The following is a 23,836-nucleotide window of genomic DNA, read 5'->3' as shown; positions in this document are numbered from 1 at the left end:
CATGGCTCTGTCTATCATCCTTATTTATCTCATTCAGTTCTAGGCTTTTCTCTATAGGCATTTAAGATGTGGAAATTAGATGTGCAGCAAAACCAGGAACCTGGCAATTCCAGTGAAATCCCACAAGTTTTGACACCGAACATGAAATATGTAGGAAAAGGATGTGGGGTACAAATGTGATTCTTCATACAAAAGAAAAGTAATCAGCACCTGATGTCGTCCTCATTGGCAAACATAATCACTGCTCGAGCATTAGGTGTTTCTAGCAGGCGTTTGATAATTTTTTCAAATTCTCCAGGTCTTGGTTCACGTGGAATTTTCTGTGACTGAGCAATACAAACACCACCTGTGGGGTAAATATGGGAATTCAGAAAGAGCATGTATTTAATTAAAACTTAATGAAGACAACTACTTTATAAAAGCATATGATTCAGTATAAGATACTGTTTCTCAAAACGTGTCACTTACCTATTAAAAGCAATCATGTTTGTATTACAATATATGAATCAAATAAGGGGCATTAATGACTTAATCATACATGAATTTGAATTTTTTCTCCAAATTTAAACATTCTTTTTATGGATGTACATAAGAAAACCAAGCTGTACATGATGCATGATGAGAGTCAAGGAGTGGAAGGGAGAGGACTGTGTACATGTACTTAATAGAAAGCCAAAGGACAAGTGACTGAATTAATAAAAAGTCTGAGTATGTTTTATAGGTGAGACCCCTATTAAGTATCAAGGTCCTTTTGCTACTTTTATTTATTAGTAGACCTCATTTAAAGTTAATTTCATTTTATTGCTAATAGTATTGCAGCAAGATTCTCATGCATCAGGGTAATGATGTGTTATGAGACAAGTAGTCTCCAAGGCTCTCTGAGACACAGACAGGTGCCAGACACCACCAGAGAATCAAATTGCAGAAATCCCATCCAATTGGAAGGAAGGAAAAAAGGAAGAGGGAGGGAAAGAAGGAAGGGAAGAAAAAAAAAAAGGAAGAAAAAGAAGAAATTTTTCTTTGGATCTCGTTTGCTAAGGCAATGAGAGGCCAAAGAGAAAATTTTAGAAGACCTCTCTTCCTCTGGACTGGGATAGTAAAAGAAAGAGGTTTCTCTGACTTCCATGGAGCATAAAGAAAACATATTCTGATACTAGAAAAGAAAGCAATATTAACAATAGATTTCTACTGCACTATGGTTTAAACAGGAATTTTTTTAGTCAGTCAAGAATTACATCACCCTTTATATCATCGCTTCACTGGGCAAAGACATATTTACTTTCAAACAATTGACAATATATTTAGTTACCCATTATTAGTCAATGTCATTAAATACCATGAATCGGACTTGACACTGGAACTGCACAGTCTAGTACAGGAGATACCATTCAGTCTGCTGGATAAGCATTTCATATGTAACCCTGGATAGGTGGTAAACCATACAATTAACAGAGTATGCTATGCACTGGGAACCCAGGAAGGAATAACAAAAATGCATGAAAGAGCTGGATTTTAAAGAGGAAACGCACATCCATATAAAACAGGGCATTCATGGTAGAGCTCAAAGTATGAAAAAGCCTAGCTTGATTACGGCCTATGGTAGAAACTGGCTGGGTTGAGGTTAGAAAGAATAACCAGATCTGGATTAAGAATAACTTTTTAGTCATGCCAGATGCTATAGACTGAATATTCACATGTTGAAACTTAATCTCACTCTGATTGGGAGGGAACTGGTTCATAGGAGTGAAACCCTCATGAATGGGATCAGTACCCTGATCAAAAAGAGCCCAGGAAGCTCCCTTGCACTATCTGGCATGTGAGGACAAAGCAAAAGGCAGCTGTCTATGAATAAGGAAGTGAAACCCCATCAGAATCCAACCATGCTGGCATCTGATCATGGACTTGTAACCTCCAGAACCATGAGAAATAAATTTCTGTTGTTTATATGCCATCCACCCCATGGTAATTTGTTACAGTGTCCTGAATGAACTAAGACATTAAATAATTTAGATTTTTATCTTGAAAACAATAAGAACCTATATAAAGGTCATAAGTAAGAGAATTACATAGCAGACTTCATGCTTTAGGATGAAAATGAGGTGGCCGTACACAGAAGAAAAGTCTGGCAGTTGACAATGGATCCTCAGTGTGTATGATCAGACATTGTATATGGCAGTAATAAATGACTTCCAGTGCTACATTACTAAATGCTTATTTTTATTAAAGTTTGAGAGCATTCAAAACTATTCTGTAATGGAACTGCTCTTACTAAGCTTACAATATGCTCTTTAGGGACAGGAATTTCTCACAATCCACAGATAGAGCCATGCCGCTGCCTGCAGTGAACTAGCATACCATTAATGGTTGGGATGATTAATTCATCTCTTCTGTAAATATTTATCGAATATCCAGTATTTGCCTGGTACCGCATGAGGGCTGTGCATGCAATGGTGAATAAAATGGACATGATCTCTACCTTCACAGAGTTTAGAAATACAGTGGGTAAATCAGGCCTAATGCAAACAAAAATGTGACATTTATTATATTATGAATTAAGAAAAGCCCCATAAGAAGCAAGGAAACAACTTAGCTTGAGGAGTGTTCAGCAAAATTTACCCAAAAGTTATATAATATAGCTAAGCCAAAAAGAATGGAAGAATGGTAGAGAACAGTGTGGGAAAGGGCATGAAAGAGTTAAGAGTTAGAGTCAGCAGAGTCAATGAGAGAAGAGGAGAGAAGTATGAGAAATGATGAAAGGTAGATAGAGGCCAAAGTACGCATGGCTTTATGGGGCTGGGGATGAGTCTGAGTGAAGTGCTTAACTTCCTCACTAAATGGTTCTATTTCATCAGCCCTTGAGTGGCCCCTAAAACACATCATGAACATTGCATTTCATGGCAGAAAAATGGATGTAGATTTCTGATGTAGAAGGAAGCCCAAAGTGGAAAGAACAAGAGGCAATGAGGAAGTTATTCTATTCGGTAGAGGGAAATGGTGACAGGCAACCCTGGCTACTGGGGCTGGAGAGGAGCAGATGGAGCTCAGGTACAATTTCTGACTTAGAATCGATGGGGTTTGTATTGCTCTGATGTAAGTAAGTGAAGCAATGAGAAACTAACAAGTATGACTCCAGGGATTTGGTCTTTGTGACCCATTGTGTGATGAGATGATTAAATAAACAAGAAACCTAAGAGATTGAGCAAGTACAAGGAAGAGAAAAGCAGCACTTCGATTCAAGACAGGTAGGCATCAAAGTACCTATGGAATATCAAACTGAAAAAGTGGGTCTGGAGGTAAGGAAAGAAAAGGGAAACCTGAAACATCATGCAACTGATATTAAATCAACAATCGCAAAGGTGACAGAGCTCTAACGAATGACCACTTTGGAGAGGGAGCTATGGAATGAGACTGGGAGGGAGGGTGGTGTATTTTGAGAACATTTTGGAACACAATCTAGAGGCATGTTTAAAACCATGTATAGTTTCTTTAAAAATCCACAAACAAGGTGAGTGGAAACATTAATTCACTGCAGAAATGCAACACCAAAACTTTACTACTCTCTAAGGAACAATAGCTGTTTCAAAATATGATTGCCCTTTTAATTAAATTGCCATAGTTACTTAAGTGCTACATTAAAGACATATGATATCCTGAGTATTGTTCTGTGGCTACTATTCTGACTCCAAAGTCAGAAGAAATGAAATTTGGAAAAATTTCATTATGACTATTTTAGATGAGGCAAACAGGCAATCCAGACCTATAGTTTTGTCTGAACTCACTGATTACTTTATTCACTTAGGATCTCTTGGCCATTTTTGTTTGTAAAAAGCTGAATTAGATTGGATTTACTTGGTCTAAATCCATTTCACTGTTTTCTATTCATTCTCTTCACCTTATATTTGTTAGATTGGCCAATCTGCATTTTCTTGGAAAACGACACTGCACAATTAATTTATTTCAGTTGAACAAATAATTATGGTGAACCTGCTGCACACAGCATGCTGCTGTTGGGTACCTTACGGATATTTTATTCAGTTTAGACTGATTACATCTCAAGTGATTGGAGTTTGGAGATCAGGGTGCTTTCTTTATCTCTGCAACTTATTCACACATGCTATCTTTATATCAGTCAAACAGTCAGGCAGTTCAGTCATTCACAAGCATTCATGGTCTATAGTGTTTCAGGAGCTACAGACATTCAAAAGATCACCAGTCCCAGTTAGATAACTGAAGGACAAGACATGCACATAAGAAAAGCCAGACAAGAGTGTAAAATTAGATAACAATGAAAGATAACAACATAAGATCCACTAAAAAATTGACAAATCTGTTATCCCCCCAAATAATCCCATAACTTCAAGTAAACTGTTATTATATACTGTTAGAATTTTTTTAAAAAATACAGTGAAATTCATCCAAATACTCAGTCCTAATCAAAGATGCATTTTCTATATAATATTCAACATCTGTTTAATTTTTAAAGAAACTCTATCATGATTTAACTTCCTCAAGTGGGTGGGAGGAAGAGAAGTTGCCCTTCATCAAAGGGCAATTTGTATATTGCATCCATTTTTCCATGTCTCAGTCTGAAAGATTACTGATTGTGAATAATTCAAGAGACACTGACTTTCCTGTTCTGAAGGTGTGGCCAGTTCTTTGCGGGGGGGGGGGGGGGGGGGGGGGGGGGCGGGGAAGCAATTTTTAAAGCTTAGCACTTAGGAAAAAAAATGTTTTATCGAGGAATTTATAATTGGTTGTTTTCCAGAATTTATTGTGTGGTTTCCTTGGAGTCTTGGAGCCTGTGCAATTTTTCTCCTTTTGATTATTAACAATAATTAAAGATCATTTGTTGAACTGAATACTTTGCTCTACAACACAAACCTTGGCTTCTTTCCAGTCCCAACTACTACTATACCACTGCTGTGTCTAATGGCAGCAGAATAAAATTTGTATTGTCACCATCTTTCTCAGTAGGAGACAGAAACACTGGTATCAACCACTGGCAGGAGCTACTGGATTCAAAGTCTATTCTAAGTCAGAGCTATCCAATTCTATGTCCAGACTTTTCCTGTCATCTTGCCCATTCATACCTGACTGTGCCTGCAGCTTAATGGTTAAGTGGCAGCAAATGATTGATGAATAAGATAAAGTAAATTTAAAGACTCATTTGAAAAACTCAGCAGGTTTTCCTTTGTAAATCTAATTGACAGATTCATAAATACAATATTTCTATAAGTATTAAGAACTTAATTAAAATGCATAAGACTCATGCAGATTATAGAACTGACTTAAACTTCTCCAGCATACAAGTCTAACATCAAAACTTCTCAATCATTTCTGTAAATGTGTGTCCTCAGAAGACTTTCCTGAGGCCCCTTGTCTTCTACTTCACTTTGACACTACAGCAACCACAATAAGTATATTGTTTCATTTTATTTTTTTCTTCTCTCTCCCTCCATTAGAACTCCATAATTACGGAACCTTGTCTTTCACATTTACCATCATGCCCCCAGGACCTAATACCATGCTTGGTACATAGATACTTCAACAAATATTTGTTGAATGAATAAATGCAAAACTTGAGACAGGTGCTACTGGGATACAGAAGTATACATGAGACAGCCCAACTTCCACAGAACTCTCAGTTGAGTACAAAAACAGCTGGTTGCATATGTGTTTAAAAATGAATGTAATTAAAAAGAAATAAAGAAAATGTGGCTCATAATGCTTCAGAGGAAGTTATCATGAAATGGGCTCTGCCTCCCAAAATAGTTTTATCAGGATGCCATGAGTGAGAATCCTGCCTAAGCCTTAGTTTATTCATCTGTGGGGTGGCTTTATAGTTTGTTCTCACTGATACAAGGGCGAATTTGTAAACAATACCAATTCAGAATTTTTACCTCTTTAGAAAGTTAAAGCTCATGGGTGAGTGATCTGATATCTCTGGCCTGGGAGTTGGAAGTTCTGTATGTATTGATCTGCTAGTTGCAGGGAGACAGTAGAGTGTGGAAGAAAGTAGATTTGTTGTTAGAGGAATTGAGAGGGGGTCCTCAGTTGACCTTGAACAAGTCTCTGATTTCTCAGTTTCCTTATCTCTGTGATGAAGTTTATAATTTTCCAGGGGCGTTGTAAGACTTTCAGTAAAAAGGGTAAAGTTTTCTACAGATGTGGCAAGTTATTATTATTGTTCATAATAAAAATTTTAGAGTCATCGCAGCTCTGGGAAGATGGCAGAGGAAGAGCAAAGAAAAAAAGATCCTTCTGGTTCCAGAAAATCTCCTGAGAAAGAGGAAAGCTTATCAGGCCCTCAAAGTTACCCAGGCAAAGCAAGTGCTTTAGGCAAAGAAGGAGAAAAAAGGAAAAGAGTTCAGATTTATGCAACTGGGAGCATTCCTACATGATTTCTGGAGGAAGAAACGTGACCAAGTGCGCATCAGACAAATAGAAGTGAAATGCCTGAAAAACATTCCTTGGGCTTTGTTGTACACACCCAAAGAATTAGTGGGGTGAGTTTACTGGTGCAGAGGACCATTGCAAGACTTCATCTGAAGAAAATATTTAGTGATGTCTTTGTTAAAGTCACCCTGTGAAGCCTAAAACTGCTACAGATAGTAGAACCTCATGTGACTTGGGGATTTCCAAATCTGAAGTCTGTCTGGGAACTCATCTTGAAACTCATCTTTGACAAGCAAAGGTCAAGAATAAGACCATCCCCCTGAGAGACAACACAGTGACTGGGGAGCACCTGGGGAGGTTTGATGTCATTTGTCTGGAAGATCTCATTCATGAAATTGCCTTCTCGATGAAGTATTTCTGGGAGGTTGCTAGGTTCTTGTGCCCTTTCCACCTCTCTGTGGCCAGTCATGCTACCAAAAATAGAGTGGGCTTCCTCAAGGAGATGGGCCTACCTGGCTATTGGGGTGAAACCATCAATTGGTTCATCCACCAGCTGAACTAAACCCAGAATATCTGAAAGCAGTGCGTTGGAAGCATGTGTTTTTGTTTGATGGAATTGTTATCAAGTATCTTCAGAGAAGATTATTTTCTGCCTTAAGAAACTAGAAGGAAGGGATTGGGGAAGAGACAGGAGTTATGATCATGGCAGGCACCTGTCATCACAGCCCAGTTCCAAGGAAAATTCCATTGTTTTCTACATTGACTACCTCTGCCTCTGAAATCAACAAATGCCATGGAGAAAGGAGTTCTGCTTTGTCAGGGGTTTAATGTTGGTGAATGAATAACCCAAGCATGTATACAAGGCTACCTAAGACTTGTAGCAGTTGACCAAGTCCAGGACCATACTTGAATCTGGAGGTCCCCACAGCCTTGTTTTGAAAAGATTTGGAATACTTAGGAAGGAAAGCACAAAAGCCAAGTGCTCTTTTGTCTCTAAAAAAGAATAAATAAAAATAATAATAATAATTTTAGCCAGACAAGCATCATTGCCCATATTGAGAGGGAAGATAGTTAATGCTTAGACCTAAAATATGGGATTTTAAAAAACCCCATCCTTGAGCCCTTCACTATTCTCTACATATTACTATCAAATATTCTAAATTCTCAAAAGTGATACTTGCTCATTTACCTATGTCAGTAAATAAAATGACCATATGTAAGAAGGGCAATTGTAAGGTAAGAAAATGGAAAAAGTTAATGACATTTTCCTCCTGACCCCTCAATTCCTATTTCAAAAATCTAAGTCTTCTTTCAAAGAGAGAGGAATGGATTTGAATGGAAATCCTTGGATGGAAAATTAGTATTTAATCTATAAAATAATGAAAAAATAGTAAAAACTATTAAAGTATTAACAGTACAAACTCTTAACATTGTGAAAAACAACCATGTTATTTAATTTACACTTTGCTATACATTTTTAAGAGAATCAGAAGTTATGAAACAATACTATTACACATTATACTCCCTGGGGAATCAGACCCTCAGAAAGATTTTTAAATAGATGAAATTTGCCCTTGGCATCTACTCTGTGGAGGACTCAGGAGGAAACAGAACTGGGCAAAAAAAGTCCTACTAAGGCCCAGTGGCAACTTCCCAGCACCACAGGTAATTCTGAGCTAGAATGGCCTTCAGGGATGCTAGGAAACAGGTCACAAAATCCAGTTCATCATACTTCCACATCAATCAGTGTGATTGACTAATTTCATGTGTCAACTTGACTGAGCAATGGTCTGCCCAGATATATCTAGTCAAACATTATTTCTGGGTGTGTCTGTGAGGATATTTCTAGAAGAGATTAGCATTTGACTTGGTTAACAGGGTAGAACAGATGGTCCTCCTCAATGTGGGTTGGCATCATTCAGTCTGTTGAAGGCAGGAATGGAACAAAACTGTGGAGTAAGGTCGAATTAACTTGGCCCATCTGCTTAAAGGGAACACTGATTTTCCCTACCCCTGATGCTTCTGGTTCTCAGGCCTTAGATCTAACCCATGGGCTTTCTTGCATCTCTGCTTATACATGGCAGATTGTGGGACTTCTCAGGCTCTATAATCACTTGAGTCAATACCTTATAATGAATCTTTACACATATATGTAGAGAAACACACACACACACACACACACACACACACACACACACACAATTTGATCTGTTTCTCTGGAGAACCCTGATCAATACAGTCAGCCATTGGATGTGGGCCATCCTGGAGGAAGGGAAGACAGTGTGGGCAAGGCAGCTGTTCACAGCCAGAGCAATCCCTCAGGGGTTTGAAACTATAGGCTGTCTGCGTACAACAGTCCAAGAAGCAGGAAATCAGGTACCTCACTGGGAATCTCGAAGGGGGAATCACCATACATACAAATTGAAATTTACACAGAAATGAAGATATTATATCTCTGAAATGATAATTAACAAAATTTTATTATTTAACAGGAAAACTCTTCTTCTGAGAAGACCTACTACACAAAGAAGGGCAAGTTTCACAAACAGCACAAAACTGGAATTGTAACCAGCAGAGAAGAGAACCGGGACCATAAAACTCCTTGATACTTCAACAGAGAAGTTTTGTTAAAACAATCTAAAAGGATAAAGAATTGTGGTTTTTATTGTTGTTTATTTTTGAGACAAAAATCTCAGTTAATAACATTGTAGGAGAAAAATAAAATAAGAAACAATGCCACAGCACAAATTCAAACTGTGATGGAAATCGAGGATTAACTTATTAGGATGAAATTACTCACAAATCTATGTGTAGAATATCAAATACATTTAAAAAAAAAAAACAACATGACTTTATCAGTATTTCAAGTTGCTTCATGATTTCCATCAAATAAGTCCTACATAAATCTGATCAAGTTTATGACTGTGTAAGTTATTTGACCTACAAGACAGACTTTTTGGTTTTGCTGCACAAACAAATATGCAAACAAAATGACCATTTTATCAATTGTTAAAGATAATAACTAGACTATGAGTTAAAAATAATTAGACGAAACTTTAGGCTAATCATAAGACATTGCCTATAATTGCTCATTTTTATCTAATAAAAATGTGATAGTCACTCAGTTATTATTTAGTTTATTTTTATAAACACACCTTCAGATGATAGCAATGTGCAAAACAAAATAACCAGATTTTGGGCTTGTTTTTTTTAAAGATAATGGAAGCACATGAACTCTCCATCCTAAATACCCTTGGCACCAATTCTTTCCATCTTTCTAGAGACATAAATAAAATAACAATTTGACCTAATGTAATTGGTCCTTTAGTGATAGTTGGGCGAAATTTATTCTAGGGTTCAAATAAGTGTAATCACACCTCCTGTAACAATATTTTCACCTTTTCATGTGATACACAACTGGGACTTAGCAGGAAAATGCGCAGCATGATGAAACTGTGTGTTTGTCAGCTCAAAGTGCACTTTGTGAAAGAGAAGATTTATCTCGCACATCACTGTAAAGAAAGTGTTACCTTTACCAAATGGATTAAAGAAGAAAAATCGCACTTAGGTCTGTGCTCATTTTCTCTCTTCACTCTCCATCTCAAACATTTTATGGTTTTTCTTCTATTGAATGCCATGTAGACACTTAAAGGGACAGAAATGCAAAGGGGAATGAAACTCCTCCTACGGAGAGGCTGCACCCCTGTGACCACCCATACACACCACTAGAGCAGCGACAGGGACAATCCACCATGGAAAGCACCGGCACAGAGGGCCCCCTCCTGCATACCTCTGGGCTACTCTCAGAAAGATGCTGGTGCTCTGGAGGCAGATTGGGTGACTCTGACTCAGGGGCAGGGTTCACACTGGGCTTCTTAATAGCCACAGCTCATCACAGAGCCAAAGTTCTGCTCAGAGGAACAGAGTGGTACGTGGTTATGGCTCTTCTCTGGGGTCCAACTTCCTGGCTCCAAACCCTGACCCTTCTTTTATCAGTTCTATGACACTAAGAAAGTTATGTGACTTCCTTGCACCTCTGTAACTCACCTGAAAATTAAGGGATGCTGTCCAAATAGGTTATTGTAAAGGAGTTAAAAAGCACTCAGCATTATTTTTGCCTCAGAAAATATGTTAATTGTAAATTGCTTAAAATTAAAATTCAGCAACAGTAACTCCCTTTGATCAAGTGATATTCACCTGCATCATTATGTTTGGAACCCTTAAATTTCATTCCCCAGATGCACATGGGATGCTAACTCTTGCTAGAGGCTCTGGTCAGTGGCAATGTTGAATCTGTTACCGAAGGTCTACGGCTGAAAGGGAAACCATGTCCCCCACAGGCTAGGACTGGATTTCTGAGGTGCTGCCTCTTCCCACTTCTATGAACTGGAAAGGTCTGGAGACACATGGGCATAGGAAGTGGGAAAGATTCATGGAAAGAAAGAAAGCAAGAAATATAGAAGAAAGCCAGAAAGGAGAGAACCAGAAGAGAAATGGCCTGGGGAAAGAATGAGATGAGAAAAGAGAAAAAGAGTAGAAAGAGGGGAGATGAAAGAGCAGACTACCCAGGGCAGAAGTATCTAGAGAACTGGGCACCAAGTGAATTATCCATGAGATCAAAGCAACAGGAAGTGCTTCACTAGGTTTAAATAAATTTCATTAATACGTTATATATTTGTTATTTATGTTGATGACTTTTGAACAATGTTTTGGGATTCTTATTTTGTCTTGTTTATTTGTCTTTTTTTTTTTTTTTTTTTTTTTTTTTTTGCTGGGGGGAACGTACCGGGGATTGAATTCACAGGCATTCAAACACTGAGCTACAAGCCCAGCCCTATTTTGTATGTTATTTAGAGACAGGGTCTCACTGAGTTACTTAGCACCTTGCTTTGGCTGAAGCTGGCTTTGAACTCATGGTCCTCCTGCCTCAGCCTCCCCAGCTGCTGGGATTACAGCATGCACCACTGCACCTGGGTCTCTATTTGTTTTTGACATTTTGAAGTTGGTTCCCAAACACTCAGGTTGACAAAAGGACAGGAAGATCTCAAATGCCCTTATGTGCTCAAATGCCCAATAAGAATAGACTCCAAAAGAAAAGAAAATTCATAGTTTCCAATGCATTGCTTGGGAAAACTATTAGGCCAAAGATGATGCTGGATCAAAGTTAGTATTGTTTAAATTTCTTAACCATTTTGGACTTTAAAAAAAAATGGACTTTGAATTAAACCCATTCCAGAATTAGTAAGTCAGTATAAGATCTATCACAGAATTACATCAACAGTTAAGGAGAAGGGAGGACATACATCATATTTATCCTTCTTCAATTATTCAACATGGTTTTTGTGCAGCTATGACACAAAATATACTTTTTGAAAAAGGGGTGACATCTGTGAACAACTTACAAAAGGGTCCCAACTTCACAGCGTTCACATTCCAGTGTATCTCTAATGTCCAGGGAAGCTTGATAACTATGGGCATTCACTGGTGCAATAAACAAGTAAATAAATGAGAAGCCCTTCATTTATGATATAGTAGAGTGATATAATAAAGAGGTAAGCATACCCAATCTTAATATAACCATCATTCAGAAAAGGCAAAGAATCTTGCATCTTTGTTACATGTACATGTAGAACAGAAAGTCATTTCTAAATACCTTCTGCAGATAAGACACTACATTATCTCAATAGCAGTCATCAGAGATTACAAACCCTGAGTACCAAGTAATATCCTATTCAGTACCAAATAATATCTTATTCTACTTATGGGCTATGTACTGGCTTTCAATCAGTGGTCTTTGCTCAAAGAAGTATTTCAAGGAACTTGCATTCTCAATCCCAAGAAGGAAGAACTGATAGCAGAGATACCATTATTATTTTAGCCAAATAATCTGCCAGAGCAAGGCTCATGCCATGACCAAAGTAAAGTACTAACCTGAGTAAGAAGTGAACTTCAGAGGAAAAAAAATTGGCCCAAAAAGCACTTCAAAATTTAGTCTTTCAAACAAGTACCTTGAAGTGTTTCTGCAGGGAATGTCAAGACTATTTTTCACAGCAGAACTTGATCTAAGTTTTTGTGATATAAACAGGTTTAAAAGTACAATTCTATATCTAATTTCTTGAGTTTAATAGTACTAAAAGGAGAGAAGAGTAACTAGTTCATACATCTTCATGCTTTAAAAGAATCTTGCTAAAATAAATTTTAGACAAGGTTTTATTCGAATTATAATACAACTAGTAGCATGAGTGTAATACCCCCTTCCAACGCAAATAAAATTAACTCTACTATTTTTATTAATAAATACCCATTTTTAGAACAAGTAGAAAATAACAACATATTTGGATAGAAAATTCTAGTTCACTGTTTTCCTATCTTATTTCAGTCTAATGCCCTAATGCTAATGAATAAGTTGGACAGACATTATGATTTTTTTTGCACTGAAGTAACTATCCCCAAGATCACAGAGCTAGTAAGGAATCAAATGCAGACCCTATGAACCTAATCCTTATAGCAAACTATATTCCCTCTACTTTGTTTGTTGGTTAGAAAAGCATTCAAAAAGCAGCTGAATGGTTGATACACACCAGGATCAACAAGTCAGAAAATATTTCAGAATTGAGGTTATTATTGATTTGGCTACCCAGAAACTAGCAAAATCTATTTTTAAGATAAAAAGCCAGTTAATAGACAAGTACCGCATTTCCCATGAAAATATGTTGTACTAAACACTCTGTATTTATGTATGAAAGGGGATTTAATCTCACTTTTCTACAATAAGAAATAGCAGCTCACCTTGAAGTAGAAAGAACATGGAGGGGAAAAAAATTAACATAAAAATTAAAATGGCCACTTGGAAGGGAAATAGCAAAGCAAGAATCCTAAGAATCAAGGATTTCAGTTGGGTTCAATAAATGTAAATCACAACCAATCAAACAGTGGCATTATTAGAAAAGAACATGAAGGTTTCAACAATCCCTACATCATCCAAGTACGAAAACTGAAACTGATCAGAACTGCAAATAAAAGGACAATTTGTTACCTCATAAGGTTCTGTGATATGATTTCTACAGTTCCCTTTCATGCAGTGACTTCCAGATAAAACTCATTCTTAAAGAGTGCATTATAGCTTAGCCACATATAGCATGAGAAAATCTATCCATGAAAAGGAGTTCAGCTGCGGAAAATGTCCTGGAATATAAATGGCGAAACAGAAGCACAAGTCCCGCCATTATAACAAATTCACCCATGACAGGACATCAGGACATTGCTTTCTCATTCCCACCTTGGAACATGCCCACACCCCCTTCGCTTGACACTGAGCAAGAAATATAACCTATCAGTTTCTTCTTTTGTTTAAAAAAAAAAAGGTGCTTAACAGGATGACCTCAAAATTCCTTTGCATTTCAACATTCTGTGTTCTATGAATACATCATATGTTTTGCCTCCCATGAGTACTGTGAAATATTTAAGTTCTAATATGGGAATAGAATATCATGTAAAATACAATACATCACTTTTCTAAAAGCCCACCAAAGAACTAGAGGAAACATATGAAAGCTTGTCCAACTCAAAATTATGAATCCTGGTTTCATTAGTCAGAGAATGACTAAGTAACTTAACAAATAATTTTTATAAGAATATTAGAAACTCAGTCTGGTGACCGTAGTCCATTGTCAGTTCAATAAAAATGAAATGAGGTGAGGAATAGGCTGAAGGTGGTTGTCCACCCATGGCTGACATTTCACTATTCCATAGATTCTCCTTCTCCTCTCATCTTTTAACTTCCCTCTCCTGTTTCTTTACTCTAGTCTACCTTCCTACTCCAACTGGAAAATGGACCAAGTCACCTGACACAGCACTTTTTCAATTACTTCTGTTACACTGAGACTCATTAATAGGATAACAGCAACAGAAAAACAAACAAAAAACATGTCTTGGACTCTGGTTAAGTGTGTAAAGTAGAATATATTTGTTCATTTCTATCTTAAAGATTGAATGTTTATGTTCTGCTAAAATGCACATGTTGATAACCTGCAATGTGACAATATTTGAGATGGGAACTTTAATAGTTAGGTTTAGATGAAGTCATGAGGAGGGGACCTCCATGATGGGATTAGTGTCCTTATAAGAAGAGACAAGAGTATTTCTCTCCCGTGTAAGGACACGGTAAAAAGACAGCCATCCGTAAGCTAGGAAGAATGTCATCATCAAGAACCTGGCCATGCGGGGGCCCTTATGGTGGACTTCCCTGCCTCAAGAACTATGAGAAATTAATGTTTCTTGTTTATGCCAGTTTCGAGTATTTTTTTAGCAGCCCGAGCTTACTGAGAAACTCTGTCTCTCCAAATATCCAACTAAATGGTCAAGTATAAAGAAAGTGAGGAAAACAGGAAAGAAATGTCATCAAAATCTGAAATATCATTGAAATCTGAAAAGCAGATGATGACCAGGTTGTAAGTGACTTACCAGAGTAGGGAAAAACATGATACAAGAGCCCACAAGGGGTGTGATACAGAGAACAGAAACAAAGCAATAACTCTACTTCACACCAGGATGGCCCCAGTAGTGGAGGGCTAGAGATGCTATAAGGTGGAGTTGAAAATATATTTGTTTGAAAATCTTTTTATGAGTTCTTTCCCCTAACTCTAGTCCCTCTGCATGGATGGTCATAGGGTCATTTCCTGAAGATGAACTGAAGTACACCAGATATGCTGATGATACAGCAAGGTTCTATAAAGTGTGTTTTACATACAGAATGGGATATCCCTGGTGCCCTTTCCCCATTTAACACCCTGATTGCAGCAGCTTAATTTGCACCCATGTCTTGTAATTGGAAGAGTCTTCTCTAGAAACTGACCCAAGGATAACAACACACTTATACCCCAGTGGATGTCTCCCAACTACATGACCAGGTCTGTGGGTTCATGCTAAACTCAAGTCCACAGGCTGATTAATTTGCTCATTCTTTCAGAGCTCTAAGCAGCAGCTTAACATCAAGCAGCCCCTTAACCTCACTCTTAACATCAAGTCAGACATTTGAGAAGAACCCCTACTGTGGAAGTCAAAAAAAAAAAAAACAAAAAAACAAAAAAAACAGATGAATTCAGAGAACACAGAAACAAGATGTAAGTTGAAGATAACTTCAAGAATATTAATGTCTTCAGAGAGAAGACATTGAGTCCATGCAACAAGAATATGAGGAGAGGAAAACAAAGCAAAACAGGAACATTCAGACAATGGAAAAGAGCCCCAAGAAATTAAAAAGTGTGAAAGATAGAAATAGCTCAATAAATAAAATGTAAGAAAAAATTGAGGAACTGTTTCAGAAAGTTAAAAAAATGAAAAAATGATCCTGGAATTACGGAATTCATTCAGGAGGCTCAACATGCAAATTCTGAAGTCCCAAAAGTAGAAAATGAAGGGAGACCATAACCAAAGGAATAAAATATAGATACATATTTCTGAGAACATAAAGTTTTAGACTGTAATTGCTTTTAAAATACTAGCAAAAAGAAAAGAGAGGGAAAAGGAAGCAGAAAGACCCACATAAAGTAAATTAAGCATAAAATTTCAAAAATTTGACAGTGAAAGCAGATTACAGAAAAAGAATTAGGGCTCGGTATAGTTCCAGGATTCTCAACAGCAACACTGCTAGTCAGAAGAAAATGGAGCAATACTTTCAAAATTATGAAGAAAGAAGAGCTTTATTCTATATGAACAGAAAGCCAGCTAAACTATAAATCATGTTGTGTGTGGGTAGAATGAAGTCTATTTCAGATATGCAGAAATTGCAAAATAATATTGACTTCCCATGCACTCTTCTTAGGAAGCTTCTGAAGATGTATGACATCCAAACAAGAAAGGAAATGAGAAGTAGGAAGACTCAGAGTCCAAGTAAGAAGTAATCCAACATAGGAGGGGTGAAAGGTCTCAATGCGACAGTGAGAGGAGGTCAGACTTAACAACCATGCAACTCGTCTATGATCATCCAGTGCCTATCAGAGCAGGAAGATGGGAGACTGAAAATGTCCTCAGGAAAAAAAGAAAGAGAATAAATGAGGGTTTCTTTTATATGTTTAGATATACTGATTGGATATGTAGAGCTCTGTCAGAGTTGGAAGATAAATTAATAATAGATATGTAGAAAACCAAGAATATGACAAAGCAAGAAAAAAATATAAGAAATACAAAATATTGTGAAGAAACATTATTTTAGTACACTATCTAGATCATCTAACATCCCACGCACAATCATAAAAAAATAAACATTGACTATTAATTAAACCAACATTGTGAGACAATCTCACTAGAAGTGTTGGAGGAGAATGAGTTATGTGTATTCCTGTGCACATGCAATCTGTATTGTGGGGAGCTGAGTCATCCTAGTAAGTAAACAATAAGATAAAAGGTTTAAAAAATCAAGAAACAACAGTATAAACACATGTGGAAATATGGAAACAAATAACAAAGGTGGGTAACAGGGTTGAAAACACTACTTTTGGGGATCAAGATCCCAAGGTAGGGGGGGGTGGGTTTCTTTTTAAGCCTGGTTGCACCATATGCAATATCACTCTGATAAAAAACATGTTTGGGGCCCTGTTTTTTAAAATGATAGGAGTTTCAAGATGGCAAAAATGATTTTAATCCTATGTGTTAGGCAAGCATCTTCTGTGAGGCATTTCTCTTTAAAACTTGTCTGAACTTTTACACCTGTATTATCTTGCACCAATTTGTTTCCATGGTATGATAGGTGCTTGTTTGATCTTCTTAGGAACACAGCCCAGATAATAACATATATTAAATAAAATTAGAAACACATGAAAATCCACATTGTCATGGTTTAAAGCATCAGCTTTTCATGTCAATCAGTGCTAACCTGACTAAGCTGTTTTGTACCCAAACTCTGAAGATTCTTTTCAGATGGATCAGTAGTTGACTTTAGTGACATAAAAGACCTTTCATTGAAACATGATCACACTCAGACATTATTTGGATTCTATTTGCAATATAATATTACATTTGTTGTTAGAGTAATGAAAATAAGAGTTCTCTCAATTATCACTCAAATAATCTTATTTAAGCACTTCTAGGACCCCAAAGGAATGAAATTCTATGGGATACATGACTGCAGAGTTTTGGGAAATATAGGAGGATCCAGAATGAGTATCTTGAGCCATGTGTACTAGTGGAGGTTACTTTGGGATTCTAGCTATGAGGAACACCAGCCTATAGTTTGATAGGTATTCAAAGATTATTTTAAGAGAGAAAGGAGTGGAGGGATATATAGCAGTGGCTACAATCCAAACGCCTCAAGATAGAAAATGAAACCCTGGCATGGGTGCTTTAGGAAGAGACGAGAAGGCTCAAAAGAGCTTTTTTGGCAAAATTTTAGCTAACTCATCCAGATTAAAACATCATGAATCCCATGTGAAAAATAAATCACAGATTTCATGAATGTGTGATTTGAATATATCTACATATAATATATATAGTATATATTATATAAAACAAATGGTATACATTAAGGCACTGGGGATTAATTACCTTATACTTCTCAAGAAAGGATCTGCAGTAATTTCTTTTCCAACAGCAAATGGGCCACCTTCCTCCAGACCACACAGCACATGAAGAGGCCCCTTGTCCCTCAGCACTAACGAGGAGGTGGAATATCAGACACCAGCAACAGGAAGAGTATTTCACATGGAGCACTAACAGGCACCAGGATTCCAAGGCCAGGTCCTGACTTCCGGTAAGTTGGGATCCACATGATACAATAAACAAAAGGTTGGATTCATAAGGTGTTCCTTCATTTTAACACCAAATAATAAATATTCATTTTAAATCTCAGGGATTTTGTCACACCACTTGGGCATAAAATTTAAAATAGTCATGTAACTCAAAAAGTATCAGGTTCTTTTCCTGCATTATGTCACTCTACAACAGGGATTAGACTGCATAATCTCTCTGGGTCTCATGGGTGTCCCCGAGATAGCAATGATTTATTTGAAATCAGGTTGTCACAATGTCTGCTAATACATAGATTTTTTTTTTTCTTTCTCCACCAACTCATATCCACAATCTTCATTAGGGTGATCCTGATTCCCTCCCTTCCTTCCTTCTTTCTGTTTTACAAATAAGATTACCCATCTTCTTGGATGTTGAGGGTAACAATAAGAATCAGGTTCTAACTGGACATAGCAAGGTGCAAAGGAAACAAATGGACATGGGAGCCTCTTAGAGTTCAAGCTGTGAGAAGCTTAATGAGGAGAAAGAGGGAGAAAGAGGTCCCTGCCTTTTTTAAGGACCAAATCCATAGGCAAATAAATGCCACTTCACAGCACTCAAGCAAAATAAATCTCCAGTGGATGTGAAAGTCAGTCAGGCAAAGCAAAGGAGAAAAGTAGGCAAAGAGGAGAGAGAAGGACAGGTAAGGGCCTCACATCTGAAGGGAAGAACGATGGTCCTTAATAATAATAGCTCCAGGAGGAAGGCACAAGCAGGCAAGACCTCAACAACGGGGGCTTTTTCTTCCTTTCTTCCTTTTATCATTAAGCATGAAAAAGTATCCAAAATAGCACCCGGATCATCCTTTATAGAGCTCATAATATACACTTCTATTTTCTGCAGGATGTTTAGGATTAAATTTATTTTTGCATGGGTGCCATAGCACAACATGGGCATAAAACTGTAAAAAATTAAATAGCTCAAAAAGTGTAGGTGGCTTCTCTGAAATTTGTGCTGAATTAAATTTTAGAATGCAGTACTAGAATTGCTGCACATGTGTTCTATTATTAAATATCTAACTCTTCTAAATTGGGAAGGATAATAACAAGCATTCTTGTGGAAAGCTGAAGACCTAAACAATACAATTGTGAAACCAAAATAAAACTGGTGTGATTTTTTTTTTTTTGCATTTATAATTGTTAAAATATCATTGTGGCATCAGAGCACAGAATCTTAAAGAAAAACTTCTAAAGGAAAACAGAAATAAATATTGCAGTCTTAGCATTAAAAACATTATGATTGATTTTAGTCTTTATCCACATAAACCCACAATTAACAGATATTATGGATGTGTGTATACTCTTCTGAGTTTGGTTTGCCTCTGAACATGATATCATTAGTATTCTTCTGTAATATTACAAGAGAAACCACAAAAATAGTATTCACATTGGAGTAAGATGATGAGGTTAAATGTTAATACACAATTTTTCCTTACGTTGCCCAGAGTCGCCATTTTCTTAGTTACCCTATCTTCATGGGTTGATGTAACAAACATTACTTACTCTCCTTATTCTTAGGCATTCAGGTCATGACCAATAGTTCACGTGTCTAAATACCACTACAGTATACACTCCCTTGATATAGCTCTTTTCTTATGTCCCTTTTTCTATATCTCTAACTTCATGGCAGGGTGAACATACTTAAAGCTTTTGGTACATAATACAATTATTTTCCAAAAGATTTATAGCAATTTACACTTCTGCCAGCAATCTATGATTATTGAGCAGCCTTGCCAATATCAAATGTTGTATCTTTAATGTTTTCCTAATCTAATATCTGAAAAATGATATCCCGCCATACTATATGGATGTTAAATTTTAGATTTATTATATTTTATAATAATTAGCAGAAGCTGTAAGGAGACCTGAAAGTTAATAAAATTTTAAATTATGACTCATAGACCTGTAAAAGGTCTACAGATATCATTTAACCTAGTCTTTCACCCATGGAGAAATTTTTACAGCAATATCTTTGATCGACACCTGGCAATCATCCTAGACTGCTGGCTGTGCTTAATTGCCTTCATTCAGTGTGTTACTAAGTCCTGCTGTTTCAAACCAACCCCTCATAAACCTGCCCCAACCTCGTCTGGCCCCCTGCCATGGCCTTAGTTCAAGCTCCCCTTATCCTTCACCTGGATTACCATAATACACTTTTCTCTGCTATGTCTGCCTCTAGTTCAGTGATTGGTATTGTACATGGCCTAAAATACCTATAGAATGGTGAATCTCTTCTCCTTAAATACTTCAATAGCATGTCATTTTGTTTAGGACAAAATCTGAACGTCATGGCAGAACAAATAAAGCTCCTCATAAAATACTTCAGCTTTTAGTCTCACTTTGCACCATTAACTCCACACCCATTCAACACCCACAAAAGGTGTGCACTTTCAAGCCTTCATCTGGACATGTCTTCAGATTCATGTCAGGATGCAAAACTTTCCTGATTCCACATCCTCCCAGGGTAGGCTGGCCACTCATTAGCCCATCAGCAGGGGTGAAAAACCTCCCATGGGGCATTTAAGCCACTGCATTGTGGCTGCTTATTTAACAGCTTATCTTCCTAACCAGCTTCTTATCTCCTTAAGGTTGAAGATGTACCTCTAACTTTGGGTCTTAAGAGCCCTGCAATATGTATGCTCTTAGTGGGGGTAAAGGCTTGTTAGATGAAGGAATGATTCAGCCTCTAATAAATGCCTTCCAGTGACATCTCACCAAACCTTCCATCCTGATTTTTCTGACCTTCAAAAACGAAAGAGCTGCTTTTAAACTTCTTCCACCTGTGACTAGGCACACAGTCTGCTGAAATGTGCAAGACACTGTTAAAGTATATGCTGGCCTGGAAGACACAGGAAACTAGTCCTCTTGAGTGACTTACTAAGTAGAAGACTGGATACCATCTCTGACATATGCATTAAAAATGAGTTCTACTTTACTTAAGAGACAAATAACAGGATGGGGAGAATTGCAAAACTGAAAGAGAAAAAGGGAGGAAGGAGGGAATAGGGGAAGGAAAGGAAAAGAAAGGATGAAAAGGAAGAAGAGGGAAGAAGAGAAAAGAAAGTGTGAATACTTCTAAGCAAAAATCATTCTCATAGGTGATGCAGAACCTCAAGTCCAAATCAGTTTTCTCAGAAAACCCTCTTGCCACTCTGAAAAGGCTGTCTGAAAGAAGAAGTCTGGAAGCAGGCTGCCCAGAGGCAAAGGTGTTGATGCACTTAATAGACTCTGGCAGCTGCTTTCACATATATTCAGTATGGAGGAATGAGTTGAAGCAAGAGAAAGGGAGAGGGAAAGGAGCAAGTGCATTTGTTTGAAGTAAAGGAATTAATAAGTAAGCAGGAGGATTAGGGAAGATGTCATACATTTATTCTATAAGCATGAAAAATGTTTTAAAATAAAATAGCCCAACACTAAAAGAACTGAATCACTCTGTTGTCTCATTTGAAAGAGAATGCAACCTCTCATAATCTGTACAGGGCTGCCCAGTAGAACTTTCTGTGATAATGGCTATGTTCTGTGGCTTCAATGTCCACACTGTAGCCATGAGCAACCTAGGACTCCTGGACATATGAAATGTGGCTAGAGTAATTACAAAACTTAATTTTTAATTTTATTTGATTTAAAATTATATAAGATTTTTTTAAATAGTGAAAGAAACTGAAGGATCTAGAGGATGACTTAAAGAACAAGTTTACCTGTTTGGGGGATAAGGAAATGATAGTTTTATTAGTCTGCACATCTATAACGTACTTTTGTGCATTTCATTTAATGAGACTATAAACGCTAAAGAGGAATGTGAACTCTCCACCAAAAGAGGCAATAACAAAGGAATGAGGGTCCCCTGTCTTCTCACCTAATGAGAATGTGGTTCCTGTGAAACAAAGTGCTCACTGAGTCATGCTGAAAAGGCAGGGGACAATAGTGATGCAGAGCCAGAGCCAGACTGCCTGGGCTCAGAATACAATTCTGCTTTACTAGCTGTGGGACCTTAGTCAAGTTACTTAGCTTCTCTGAGCCTCAGCTTCCTCCTCATTTTAATGGGAATAATAATAATATTAAACTCATAGGATTGATATGAGTTAACTCCTGGCCAGTACCTGGCAGACATAGTAAATTGCTCAGCATGATTGGTAACTAACCACAAGTGCAGCAGTCCTACAAATGCACAAAGAAACCTCTTTTGGGGAGGCACACGGCTCTGATCATGACAAATTCCCTTGCTACTGTCTTTGTCCATGAAGGTTAGAAGACATCTCAGGCAAGGTCCCAGACGAGAGAAAACACAATATTGAACAAACGATAATAAAGGGTCTCAAAGCACGTTTTCACTTCCTCTGATAATCCAATTCCATCATCCTATCAGACAAATTGCAATTCTACTTTGTCTGCATGGCCACTTTTCCTTCCAACTTCTAATGGGCCAGAAACTAAAGATTATGAGTTGATGATTTCTATTGATTACTAAATGCCTTCATGGAGCCCAGCATTGTGAATGCTGGTCACAGAATTCCTGAAGTCCTCCTCCTTCACAGTTTGCATCGTAATCCTTGCTCTGGTTTCCACCCTGGCCTGTTTCTGAACTCTCTCTCTCTCTCTCTCTCTCTCTCTCTCTCTCTCTCTCTCTCTCTCTCTTCTATTCCAGCTTCCACTGTGCCCTTCCATCTGGTCCTCATATGCCCCTCACCTCTCCTTCCTCCTCTCCAGTCAGCTCAACACTTGGTACAGCTGGATAAAGCTTTGAAAGTTTTTAGGGAAAACTCTCAAGGGCAGTGAAATCATTTATCTGTAAGCAGAGCTGATTCTGAATGCATTGGAGAGGAGATGAAATCCAGAATACCTAAAAAGAAAAGCATTAGTTAAAATAGAGAATGATAAAAAAAAAATCATTTTTATGAGTAATGTGAAATAAATTTAAGATTTTTTAAGCTGTTACAGAGCTAACAAGCCAGAGCACATGGCAAGAGCTCCAATAATTGCTAGGAAAGAAAATGCAAGAATATTTTTTAACTCCCCTCAAAATACAAATTCAATGATGTGCTTTGAATCAGTAGAAGAAAACACTCAGTTTATGAAGATGCTATGAAAAATGTAATCTCTACAGGCTTTATGAATTAATCCTTACCTGGGGCATGCTTTTGCATGCTAAATGTGCATTGTTCTTCATAAAATAACACTAAACATAATAGGAAATGCAGCTTCTAACTAGGATAACAAACAATAGATTAATAGCATTTCATGTCAACCAGAAATAAATAAAAAGTCAAAAGCCCAAATATGTATTTATCAAGAATTCATAAAACATTTGCTTTAAATAGAAGGAGTCAAATTCCGTCATCTGTATTTTTAAAAACACTGATGATTGTTTCAATAATATCAGGAGAAGTCTCACCAGGACACCTGAATGATGTCAATAGGTGTCCATGATTTTTCATTTTCTAATTTGAAATTGAAAAAAGAAAAACCTCATAAGAAGAAAAATAGTCTCCTGTAACCATCTGAGTTACTAATGAGTTCATGGCTTCCTCAATCTCACACAATATCTAGGCAAATGCTTCAGCCCGTGCTGCTTAGTGACATCAGCTCACATTACAATACATTATTCTTTGATGTGTGTAATAAATTACAAATACTTAATAATTTATCATGGCTGTTTTGAA

The 23,836-nt window shown here is 37.3% G+C and overlaps 1 protein-coding gene and 1 pseudogene across 6 annotated transcripts in view; one reads left to right on the top strand and one right to left on the bottom strand.

The window, feature by feature from the left end:
• GRM8 (glutamate metabotropic receptor 8) overlaps nucleotides 1–23,836 on the bottom strand; it is a 777,053-nt gene that overhangs the window by 416,579 nt on the left and 336,638 nt on the right. For all 5 annotated transcript variants that reach the window (XM_079152225.1, XM_079152227.1, XM_079152223.1 and 2 more), the window contains exon 4: nucleotides 211–346. In XM_079152225.1, coding sequence (XP_079008351.1) covers nucleotides 211–346 — 136 coding nt within the window. The remainder of the gene's footprint in view (nucleotides 1–210; nucleotides 347–23,836) is intronic.
• LOC306668823 (ribosomal protein uL30-like) lies at nucleotides 6,219–7,070 on the top strand (annotated as a pseudogene). The gene has a single exon. The product of its transcript is annotated as a ribosomal protein uL30-like (transcript).

Source organism: Sciurus vulgaris (assembly GCF_902686455.1).
Source record: "Sciurus vulgaris genome assembly, chromosome: 8".
In the NCBI taxonomy this organism is placed as follows: Eukaryota; Metazoa; Chordata; class Mammalia; order Rodentia; family Sciuridae; genus Sciurus; species Sciurus vulgaris.
This window is presented reverse-complemented; position numbering and strand designations above follow the sequence as displayed.